At 41.3% G+C, this 11,926-nt stretch overlaps 3 protein-coding genes across 3 annotated transcripts; 2 read left to right on the top strand and 1 right to left on the bottom strand.

Moving 5' to 3' along the window:
* Positions 1–2,826: 2,826 nt before the first annotated feature.
* On the bottom strand, positions 2,827–3,456 carry LOC114668044 (histone H2B 5-like). Its single transcript, XM_028823652.2, has one exon. It carries the CDS (start codon positions 3,234–3,236, stop codon positions 2,859–2,861), a length of 378 nt encoding a protein of 125 aa, XP_028679485.1. The 5' UTR covers positions 3,237–3,456; the 3' UTR covers positions 2,827–2,858.
* A 647-nt stretch (positions 3,457–4,103) lies between these two features.
* On the top strand, positions 4,104–4,887 carry LOC114667941 (histone H2A-like). The gene has a single exon (XM_028823478.2). The coding sequence runs from the start codon at positions 4,252–4,254 to the stop codon at positions 4,636–4,638; it is 387 nt and encodes a 128-aa protein (XP_028679311.2). The 5' UTR covers positions 4,104–4,251; the 3' UTR covers positions 4,639–4,887.
* Positions 4,888–9,244: 4,357 nt separating this feature from the next.
* Positions 9,245–9,890, top strand: LOC114667860 (histone H1-like). The gene has a single exon (XM_028823368.2). The coding sequence runs from the start codon at positions 9,270–9,272 to the stop codon at positions 9,849–9,851; it is 582 nt and encodes a 193-aa protein (XP_028679201.1). The 5' UTR covers positions 9,245–9,269; the 3' UTR covers positions 9,852–9,890.
* Positions 9,891–11,926: the final 2,036 nt, after the last annotated feature.

The raw sequence follows: 11,926 nt of genomic DNA, 5'->3' as shown, positions 1-11,926 counted from the left end.
TTATTAGTATATTTGTGATAACTTGCATTTATTGGAGCACAGAGCAGGGAGAATAAAGAAGTACTACAGGATTTTACTTCTATTGCGGACCAGGCCGGTGTATGTTCATTTATTTGTGTCCAGGTTTTTATGGCTTGTATGTTTGCTGCCCAGTAATAAAACTGAAAATTAGGTAGAGCCATGCCACCTTCTGCCTGAGGTTTTTGTAGGGTCGCTCTTCGGATGCACGAGTGTTTTGAGTTCAAAATAAATGAGATTATAGTTGAATCTAATTGCTTAAAAAATGATTTATTGATATATATTGGAATGTTTTGAAATAAAAAAAGAAGTTTAGGAAGGATATTCATCTTAACAGCGTTACAGTGGGTACGGAAAGTATTCAGACCCCCTTCAATTTTTCACTCTTTGTTATATTGCAGCCATTTGCTAAAATCATTTAAATTAATTTTTTTCCTCATTAATGTACACACAGCACCCCATATTGACAGACAAAAAAAAGAATTTTTGAAATTGTTGCAGATTTATTAAAAACGAAAAACTGAAATATCACATGGTCCTAAGTATTCAGACCCTTTGCTGTGACACTCCTATATTTAACTCCGGTGCTTTCCATTTCTTCTGATCATCCTTGAGATCACCTTCATTTGAGTCCAGCTGTGTTTGATTATACTGATTGGACTTGATTAGGAAAGCCACACGCCTGTCTATATGAGACCTTACAGCTCACAATGCATGTCAGAGCAAATGAGAATCATGAGGTCAAAGGAACTGCCTGAAGAGCTCAGAGACAGAATTGTGGCAAGGCACAGATCTGGCCAAGGTTACAAAAAAAGTTCTGCTGCACTTAAGGTTCCCAAGAGCACAGTGGCCTCCATAATCCTTAAATGGAAGACGTTTGGGACGACCAGAACCCTTCCTAGAGCTGGCTGTCCGGCCAAGCTGAGCTACCGGGGGAGAAGAGCCTTGGTGAGAGAGGTAAAGACGAACCCAAAGATCACTTTTGCTGAGCTCCAGAGATGCAGTCAGGAGATGGGAGAAAGTTGTAGAAAGTCAACCATCACTGCAGCCCTCCACCAGTCAGGGCTTTATGGCAGACTGGCCTGTTGGAAGCCTTTCCTCACTGCAAGACACATGACCGCCCGCATGGAGTTTGCTAAAAGACACCTGAAGGACTCTGAGATGGTGAGAAATAAGATTCTCTGGTCTGATGAGACCAAGATAGAACTTTTTGGCCTTAATTCTAAGCGGTATGTGTGGAGACAACCAGGCACTGCTCATCACTTGTCCAATACAGTCCCCACAGTGAAGCATGGCGGTGGCAGCATCATGCTGTGGGGGTGTTTTTCAGCTGCAGGGACAGGATGACTAGTTGCAATCGAGGGAAAGATGAATGCGGCCAAGTACAGGGATATCCTGGACAAAAACCTTCTCCAGAGTGCTAAGGACCTCAGACTGGGCCGAAGGTTTACCTTCCAACAAGACAATGACCCTAATCACACAGCTAAAATAACGAAGGAGTGGCTTCACAACAACTCTGTGACTGTTCTTGAATGGCCCAGCCAGAGCCCTGACTTAAACCCAATTGAGCATCTCTGGAGAGACCTAAAAATGGCTGTCCACCAACGTTTACCATCCAACCTGACAGAACTGGAGAGGATCTGCAAGGAGGAATGGCAGAGGATCCCCAAATCCAGGTGTGAAAAACTTGTTGCACCTTTCCCAAGAAGACTCATGGCTGTATTAGCTCAAAAGGGTGCTTCTACTAAATACTGAGCAAAGGGTCTGAATACTTAGGACCATGTGATATTTCAGTTATTCTTTTTTTAATAAATCTGCAACAATTTCAAAAAATTTTTTTTGTCTGTCAATAGGGGGTGCTGTGTGTACATTAATGAGGGAAATTAATTTAAATAATTTTAGCAAATGTATGCAATATAACAGTGAAAAATTGAAGGGGGTCTGAATACTTTCCGTACCCACTGTAATTCCTCCGGCTAGAGTGAGATGAAGAGTTGACCATCTATGCAAGTCTTGCTTAATTTTTTTTCCCATACAGACGGCAAAATTTTGTTGATAAAGAGCTTTGTTTACTTGTGATATTTACCCCTACATCTTGCCTGAAGAAGGGGCCTGAGTTGCCTCGAAAGCTTGTATATTGTAATCTTTTTAGTTAGCCAATAAAAGGTGTCATTTTGCTTGGCTTTTCTCTACATTCATAATGGCTAACACGGTACAACACCCTTCCATTACATCCAGCAAGAGTTCAGTTTGTGGTTGCAAGCCTAAAGTGAATGACCCTTTGGACGTTTTTCATGTGTAATAGTGTCTGCAGGGGTGTCAGCTCAACTCCAAATGACACCTTAAAGAGGTAAGCCACTTTAGTATTCATTCTGGAGCACAAGTGATGGGGCAGCAGATTTCTGAACACCTGTTAAATCAGGGTTTTAGTGGCGCAGAAAGCCCGTTAAAACAGCAAACAGACAATGCTCACTTTATCTCATCATGCAGTAAGATGTGCGTGCACGATTAAGTTCTTAACTTTTCCTGGTAACCACAGTCTAAGATTACATTACTTTTCAGTTGCGCACACTCACAAGATTACTGGGAATTTCAAACAGTTTTAAATTGCTAAAGGTGAAGAAATTAAACTCCTCTTCCACGCTTCAACATCGGGTAAAGACGTCAGCCAAAAAGATACACGTGTAAATATTCCTAAACAATGGAAGAGCGCGCATAATACATACACACACTATACTATTTACCAAAAGATTTGCTTATGAGGAAAATAGAGCTCTTTCATAGAGAAAAAAATGGGTGGCTCTGAAAAGAGCCGTTGGATTCTGGCACAACTACACCATTTACTTAGAGCTGGTATACTTGGTGACGGCCTTTGTACCCTCGGACACGGCGTGCTTCGCAAGCTCACCCGGCAGCAGCAATCTCACAGCAGTCTGGATTTCCCTTGAAGAAATAGTTGAGCGCTTGTTGTAGTGCGCTAAACGGGAAGCCTCACCGGCGATGCGCTCAAAGATGTCGTTCACAAACGAATTCATAATACCCATTGCTTTAGAAGAAATACCAGTGTCGGGGTGAACTTGCTTCAGTACTTTGTACACGTAAATGGAGTAGCTTTCCTTCCTGGACTTTCTCCGCTTCTTCCCACCCTTAGCCTGACTCTTAGAGACAGCTTTCTTCGAGCCCTTCTTGGGGGCTGGCGCGGCTTTTGGTTCAGGCATTGTTGCAGATTTCACACATGAAAATCAGAATGTCGCAACTGTTTCGGCTCCTCTTTTTATAGCCAGCCATGCAAATCAGAACCGCTGCACGTCGCCACCAACTATAAGCGAGCATGCGTTTCCCTCCTTTTAGACTCGACCGTTGTGTTTGAAATGGACAAAATACGTTTGCATTGGGGTACTGTTTTCAAAAGGATATTTTAAGTTTTTCTTTTTTTTTTGCTAATAGCATCCAGTATTCCTACCTGTTTTAAAACAATGTCGGAATATGGTGGATACAATCAATGTTATAAGTTCCTGAAAGGAAACAAAACAAAATTAGTTGGCCGTAATCGCAAAAGGTAAACTTTGCAGGGATGGATGAGAAAAGTGATCAATATTTTAGTAATCAGTATGAGAAGGCAATTCTTGTACTGTAATTTCTTTTGTGTTCCAGAATTTTCCCATTTGAGTTGTTCTTTGTAAAACTTTGTTTTTTCTTTCTGTTTCTAACACTGTGTTTTTAATTTTACAATGAGAGATCATGAAAATCGTTCACAGAGGGCTACAACGTCATTTGTGCTCAAAGAATCTCTCCTTTTGCCCCGTGTTGTGCTTTCGACAACAAAGCCTTTAAATGAGCCCACGTGTTTGCTGCAAGACAGTGCAATTAAACCCAGGAAAAGAGGCATAATATATGAAAAATAAATGATATCTGTATGTATACGTTCAGTGTACAGGTACAAAGAAACGATATTAAAGCCGCATTTTACTTTTGTTTGCAGTTGTATTTTTTGAAACCGAAGAGTTGCAGGGGTGGAGTGCAACGTCTTGGACTCACCGCCCCTTGGTGACGTAATAAAAAAACATGCAAATCGAGCAGTCATGCTTGTTCAGCACGTCGCGCGCCAAGAAGGCCTCTATAAAAGCGGAACACAAGCCTCTTAAAACATTTTCCTCTCTCGGTTTTCCATTGGAGGACAAAGATTTCAGCCTTAAAACATTCGAGAACTCGGAATTGGTGTGTTAATATAAGATGTCTGGAAGAGGAAAGACTGGTGGTAAGACTCGTGCTAAGGCCAAAACTCGCTCTTCTCGAGCTGGTTTGCAGTTTCCCGTCGGCCGTGTTCACAGGCTCCTAAGAAAGGGTAACTATGCTGAACGTGTGGGTGCTGGTGCACCCGTCTATTTGGCTGCTGTGCTCGAGTACTTGACTGCTGAAATCCTTGAACTGGCTGGTAATGCTGCCCGTGATAACAAGAAAACTAGAATCATTCCTCGCCATCTGCAGCTGGCAGTGCGTAACGACGAGGAGCTCAATAAGTTGTTGGGTGGTGTGACAATCGCTCAGGGTGGCGTATTGCCTAACATTCAGGCTGTACTTTTACCCAAGAAGACGGAGAAACCGGCTAAGAGCAAATAAGCTTCTTTAGCTACTCATTTCTAAACACCAACGGCTCTTTTAAGAGCCACTCATTTATTCAGACGAGCAATTTTCCATTGAAACGTATTCTCAACGGGCGCTGAATGTTTTAATGGAATGTATATTAATATAGTAGTTGGTATTGGGTGACTAACGGTTCTGCTTACATAATGCTAAGTAAAATTTTAAAGATCTGTGACTTCACCTAAGCCGTTTAATTAATTTTAAATAAAGTGTAATAGTAGCCTGGCTTGGAATAGTGTGTGTGTGTGTGTATGTATATGTATATATATATATATATATATATATATATATATATATATATATATATATATATAAACCACCTCAAACGTTCTTGAAGCCTGCATTGTTTCCTACACACAACTCTCTGGAAGGAATACAGGTTTAAAATTATGCAGGACTGAATATTGTATTCATAAATACTTTATGAATAAACCTGATCTTTTCTAGTGGACTAATACATGTTAAGACACCGCTAATTGGTGGTATGTGATAATCAAATATACAGTGCTACCACACATTCTGCTGGTTGGGTTGATTGGACAATTGCTCTAAAATGTTTGGTTAACTAGGGAGGATCTGTGCTGGTATCCCAAAGGTTGCCAGTTCAAATCCCTGTCACTGCCAAAAGAGATGCTACTCTGTTTGGCCTTTGAGCAAGGCCCTTAACCTTCAATTGCTCTAGGGGTGCTGTACAATGGCTGACCCTGTGCTCTGACCCCAAGGGGTATGTGAAAAAAGTACTGTCATTTCCTTTGAGGATTAATAAAGTATAATTTAAAAAAAAAAATAGGTTTTACTCAACATTGAAAAATACAAGGCAACTTTCTCATTTCATGCAGGGAAGGTAGCCATTGGGAGTGAACAGCTGCCTAAAAGTTTACACAAACCGTAGTTGGAGACCTTTTATTGTTTGCTGACAGTGATTTTTTTTTTTTTTGTATGATTTTTCTTATATTTAAAAGATGAAATGCCAAAGAAAATGTCCTCTGCTTCCCTCTATTATGCCTTGCAGTCAGCCTGGTCATAATCTTTTTTTTTTTTTTTTTTCTTTTTTTCTCCTTGCTGTTCTTAGGCAACCAGAGCAGGAGTATACAAACTGGGCCTTCCAGGCCTAAATGTCTTGATTGTCTACAAATTGGCTTATCTGATGTAGATTGGTCATATTTCAAGCATGGCAGGCAGATGCACAGATTAATAGACAAACAGACAACAAACCACCCACCCCCATTACACATGAAAATTACAAAAAAGAAAAAATTGTGACTTTGCTTAAAAAAAAAAAAAGACAGTCATAATGAGGCAACATAAAAATCTATAGATGCAAGTGTGAGCTAGGAGCCCAAGTAGCTTTACTTGATAAAAATCTGCTGAATGATTTATTGGCTGAAAGTACTTAATGATAGTGTGTTAGAGAGAGGTTGTGCAGTATTGTTCTTAATGGCCATCAGTTTTGTCTTCATTCTTGCTCCTGCTACTGCTCCCAGTGGGTTGACAGTGCATTTCATAACTGAGCTTGCCTTATGAATCAGCTTGTTGGTTCAGTGGGCCTCTCTCTAAGTGACATGCACAGCACAGTGGAGAAAACTGCAACTGCAATAGCGATCAGTTATCTTTCCATCCATCCATTTTTCTAATCCACTTATTCAGAGCATGATCACAGGGCAGCTGGAGCTTAATCTAGCCATCTTTGAGCGCAAGACACAATCAACACCTGAAGATGGGTGTCATTCCATTGTAGGGCAAAAACATATACACCTGCTCACTAGAGCAAATTAAGCTATGGTAGTTTACCAAACCTGAATGTCTTTAGACCAGTGTTTCTCAACCTTTAAGTATTTCCAACCCAAGTTTTCATAACAGTTTTAATCGTGCCCCCTACGGTTTTTTTTGAAAGGAGCTCACTAATACCAATTTGTTTTTTTTAAATTAATGATATATCATAGATGCATATTTTATTATACCTACTTAACTTTTATTGACAGTTATCTAACTATATTTATTTTTCTAGTATCAAAATGTAGTTTAAGTTAATTTGTTTTGGTTTCAATAGATGTTTTCTTTTTTTCACATCTGCGCGCCCCCTTTTTTGTTACTTCCGTGCCCCGCAGTTTCAGAACCGCTGCTTTAGACTGTGACAGGAAATCCTCATGGACAGGAGAAAAAATGCAAAATATATGGCACTGCCTGACCCTCTATCTCTGTGTTGTGAGGCAGAAGTGATACCATTGTGCCACCATGATACCCATCACAGAGTTTAACAGTATGTAAAGGATGTCACTACTCACCTTAGAGGTACACAGTCTTCTTTGTTATAGTTCCTCTGTGTTATGAGACCAATCCAGCCAGTCACCGATGTGGAGCCCCAAGTACTTGTAGCAGTGAGCCCTGAAAAGTGACAGGGTCGTAGAGGCTCTATTTTGCTACAGAAAGTCAAAAAAATAATTCTTGGTTTTGCTGATGTTGAGCTGCAAAACGTTTTCCTTACACCATAACACTGCATTATATTTAAAATAAAAGGTCACTGGGAGAAGAGAAAAGGATATGGGACTGTTCCTTCTGGTTCTCTGATGCTGCTTACACAATCTTTGTGCCACTAAACCTGCTGTCTGCCAGACAAGTATCCCAGACCTTTGATAAAGCAATACAGATTTAGAGGTTTACATAATCTCTAAATGTAACATGTACAAACACACAGGCAAGATTCCTCACATGTATGATTGAAACAAACATGATTTTCATATTGTTTCCTTTTTCACCCTTTTACTGTACTTCAGAAGATTATTGCATTGTATAGTATCATATGTTCTTCATTCCTAAATTACACATGAACATTTTAAAATAGTGGAATTCAAGCGGCACTCCTCTGCTATACTGCGTTACTAAAGAGTGGTATACTTCTGGGAGACTGGGTCCAAATTTGGCTCTGAGCATTAACCCCACACATGTTGATGTATTTTTTTTTTTGTTTTTGTTTTGGTCCAACACTTCAGGTGGTCTTTTCGGTTGGTTAATCTACCCCTCAAATTTCTCCCAGGATGTGAGAGTGCACAGCTAATTTAATAGAAGATAACAATGGAAATGGGATTGCAACATCAGGTGCCAGAGTAATTCTTTCTCTCTTTACCTGGCTCTTTTAGGTGGTTCGCTATCTTCTTGCCGTTGCTGAAATAGATTGAATTCTATTTGCGACATTGCAGGCTTGCCTTTTTTATTTTTTTAATAGTTGCAGTTGTTGCTGATTTTGAAGATGATTATTTGAACGATGGAATGCCACCTCACACTATGGGTGACTCATCCCTAGCTGATACAGTTTGTCAACACTGTAACATGGCACTCCCTTCGAAGTTGCTGTTTCCAGCGACCACTTCCAACTCCTTGAAATGTCGCACAACTGCTTGAAAGAGCAGATTGATCTTCTCTTTAACTGTTCAGCCTGTGAAAAAGGCACATCAACAGGGGTCTTAATTAATTTGTTGTCAGGTGGCACAGCAAGGATGTTGTACACTATGTTGGATGCAGGGATGTTGAATGCTGTGTTGTGATGCGGTTGCAACAGAGTTGTTAAATATGGTGACTGACAAGGCAAACCACCTTGTGCGGAGATGCAGATGCACTGGTGTCTGGGCTGTTTTTCTTCACAGAACTGACACTGTACCACTCATTCCAGGTCTGGATCTTGGCTTTGAGACTCACCTTCCACAGCTTCCCCAAAACGCCTCTGCGATCTATCATTTCTTTTCTTAAGGCTCACCTGCCGCTGGCTTTGAAGCTACTCATTTGCATGATGGAATGCCAACTTATACAATCAGTGACTCACCCCTAACTGATGCAGCTTGTCAGCGTCATTAGAATATACAGTAAATCATTCGGAATATAGAGATGTCTTTTATTGCTAAAGATGCATTTTTTTCATGTGCAGAAATCAAACCTCTATTCTTAGGTTATGTGATATTTTAGTAAAGCAATCTAGATCCTTCAAATGACACATTTCTTATTGGGCAAGTTTACTTTCTGAAGCATAATGCAGTTTTACGCCCTGGATTTTTGAATGGCAGTTGTTTTGGGTTTTTTTTTTTTTCAAGGAAACCTAACAGTGATTGGGAAAAGACAACATCTGCGGGTGTGTTAATTTTAACCTGTAGAGAACCCCGATTTTCTGTGGATTTTTCGAAAAAAGATATAAACCCTTGACAACATCGATTATGGACCTCTCTCTTATTAGTCCGTTGTGCCTCCAGTGTGAAAGAAAGTCTAGCCACTGATTATTTGGCAAATAAATTCGCGCTCGTCCTGAAACGAGTGACAGTCCGTCGCTTACCTTGATGTAATTTATTTTTCTGAACATACAGCGGCACCTTCTTTTTAAGTGACGACAAGTACTCTGTTAAAATCAAGTTTCCCTCGACGTGTCTCGAGTTTGTAGTATTGATTCCTCTCTTTGTATTATTTTAAAAAAGAGAATTTGTGAAAGCAGAAAGCACACTCGTCAGTAGACAGAGCAAAGAGCAAGTTGAATCTACACGGTTCTCACCACTGTAATATGAACGACTGAGCCAGGGCTCGCTATTCAGTTCGACTGATTTGTTCATTTGGAGTGTTTGTTCGAAATGGCAGAAACAGCTCCAGCAGCCCCTCCGGCTAAGGCGCCGAAGAAGAAGACAAATTCTAAGCCAAAGAAGACCGGGCCTAGCGTGTCTGAATTGATCGTGAAGGCTGTGTCGGCTTCTAAAGAGCGTCATGGGCTATCTTTAGCCGGACTGAAGAAAGCTCTCTCTGCTGGCGGCTACGATGTGGAGAAGAACAACGCCCGCGTAAAATTGGCCGTAAAAAGCTTGGTTAGCAAAGGCTCTCTGGTGCAGACCAAAGGCACCGGTGCCTCTGGGTCATTTAAAATCAATAAGAAGCAGGCTGAGGCAAATGAGAAAGCAGGCAAGAAAAAGGCAGCCCCGAAGAAAAAGCCTGCTGCAGCTGCCAAAAAAGTAAAGAAGCCGGCCGCGAAGAAACCCACAGCAGCCAAAAAGACTGCAAAGAAGCCCGCTGCAGCCAAGAAAGCCACCAAGAGTCCCAAGAAAGTGAAGCCAGCTGCAAAGCCCAAAAAGACGGCTAAGAGTCCGAAGAAGGTCAAAGCTTCCAAGCCTAAAGTGGCCAAACCCAAGTCTGTAAAAAAGGCAGCCCCGAAAAAGAAGTGATCGTGTACGTGTCGAGAGTAGTTCAGAAAAACGGCTCTTTTCAGAGCCCCCATATCTTCGACAAGGGCAAATCTATTTTCTGGGTGGTTTCAAAGGCTTGAGACCGAGGACACAAGGGATTTTTATTTATTTTTTTATATTTAGATAATAGCGGGTAATCCTACAGTTTGTACGCATTATTCTGGTCGTGTATATACATAACCACAAATTTCTAGTTTGATCTAATGTAAAAACTGGTAATGTGAGGCTGCCCTCGAATATGAGTTTTATCTCTTGGAAGAACCTGTTGTGGCTCTGAAAAGAGCCTTTAATGTTTTCTTTCAGAAGACCAACGACTTAGGCGCGTTCCCCACGAATTCGGCGAGCTAGTTTAATGTCTTTGGGCATGATGGTTACTCGCGTGGATGGCACACAGGTTGGTGTCTTCGAAAAGACCAACTAAGTACGCCTCACTGGCTTCCTGCAGAGCCATGACAGCAGAGCTCTGGAAACGGAGATCGGTCTTGAAATCCTGAGCGATCTCTCTCACCAGTCTCTGGAAAGGCAACTTGCGGATAAGCAGTTCAGTGGACTTTTGGTAGCGACGAATCTCTCGCAGAGCTACCTGGCCGGTACCGGTGAGGTTTCTTCACCCCACCGGTGGTGGGAGCGCTCTTACGGGCAGCTTTAGTGGCGAGCTGCTTTCGGGGAGCTTTGCCGCCGGTGGATTTACGAGCCGTTTGTTTTGTTCTTGCCATTTCACCAGCTTACAATAAACCGCGCTATGCACAATCAAACAAAATATCAAGAAACACGCACGAGGCGCATTATATTGAAATCTTACTCTTTTTCTGATTGGGCAAAAGGAAAGAAACACAATGACGCTTTTAGCCTCGACTTAGAAATCTCCTTTCGATTGCTCCCCCTAAATGCTCGGCGCGCAATTTGAATGCTGGCTTTGTTTCAGTGCCCTTGCCGTCTAACGGCTTATAACGTCAGCTGTTCACTGAAAGGCACGACCGTGTTCAACACCATTTACTCTCATATATAGCGTTTTCTTAATATGTATTTAAGAAATACCTATGGTAAAGAAATACTGAAATATCTGAGAAATGCACAAGATGCACAGCCTGATTTTTCTTGTAATGTCAAGGAAAGAACAACATCATGAAATGCAAAACGATTGAGATTTCTTAAATTACAATGAACTGTTTTCATTGTGTTTTTACTTTCCTTCCTGCATGCATAATAATGAGTACTAGAAACTATTTCGAACATAAATTTAGATGAAGGAAAGGACATCCATTAATTTTCCTAATATTTATCAAACATAAGGCAGAAACCATGCCTTGGTCAGGAAGCCAGTCCTTCAGAGGGAAAACATCACACGCGAGAGTCGCTTTAGCAATAGGGAAATCTGGTCTCAGCGTAATAAAATAAGACGTTTGTATTGTGAATTAAATTGCACATTGAAATATGTATTGAAGTCTTTTTAAAAGGTGTGCGGACTGTACATTAATATATAGGAAGGGACTTTCGGGCACTTTTGTCATGTTTTCATCAGAAAGAAAGGGGGCAAAAACAACCATTAGGCCTATGCGCAATTCAAACCCACCCAAACGGCAGAAAAGATGCGAGTTACCATGCACGTGGGCATTAAGGAGCAGAGGAAGAAGTAAGGTAAAAGTCAAGACAGTTTGAGTGTATCATTCATTTAGCAGTCTGCATCAACTAGCGGACTAGCTATTTTGTTTGTGGTCTCATGGAATTTGAGCTGAGAGAATCTGGAAAGCGAATTCCAAGTACGATTTCATAACAACCCACGCAGTCAGTTCCTGTCCTGTTTTCGATTAGGTCGTCGATGTACTCCTATCAAGCAAAGGGAGCCTCACTTTAGTTCACAGTCATTCGAGAGCAATCATGTCAGGACGTGGCAAAGGAGGAAAGGGGCTGGGTAAAGGTGGGGCAAAGCGTCACCGCAAAGTACTTCGAGATAATATCCAAGGTATAACAAAGCCTGCTATCCGCCGTTTAGCTCGTCGAGGTGGTGTGAAGCGAATTTCTGGGTTGATTTATGAAGAAACTCGTGGTGTGCT

The sequence above is a fragment of the Erpetoichthys calabaricus genome, chromosome 1 (genome assembly GCF_900747795.2).
Source record: "Erpetoichthys calabaricus chromosome 1, fErpCal1.3, whole genome shotgun sequence".
Lineage (NCBI taxonomy): Eukaryota > Metazoa > Chordata > Cladistia > Polypteriformes > Polypteridae > Erpetoichthys > Erpetoichthys calabaricus.
This window is presented reverse-complemented; position numbering and strand designations above follow the sequence as displayed.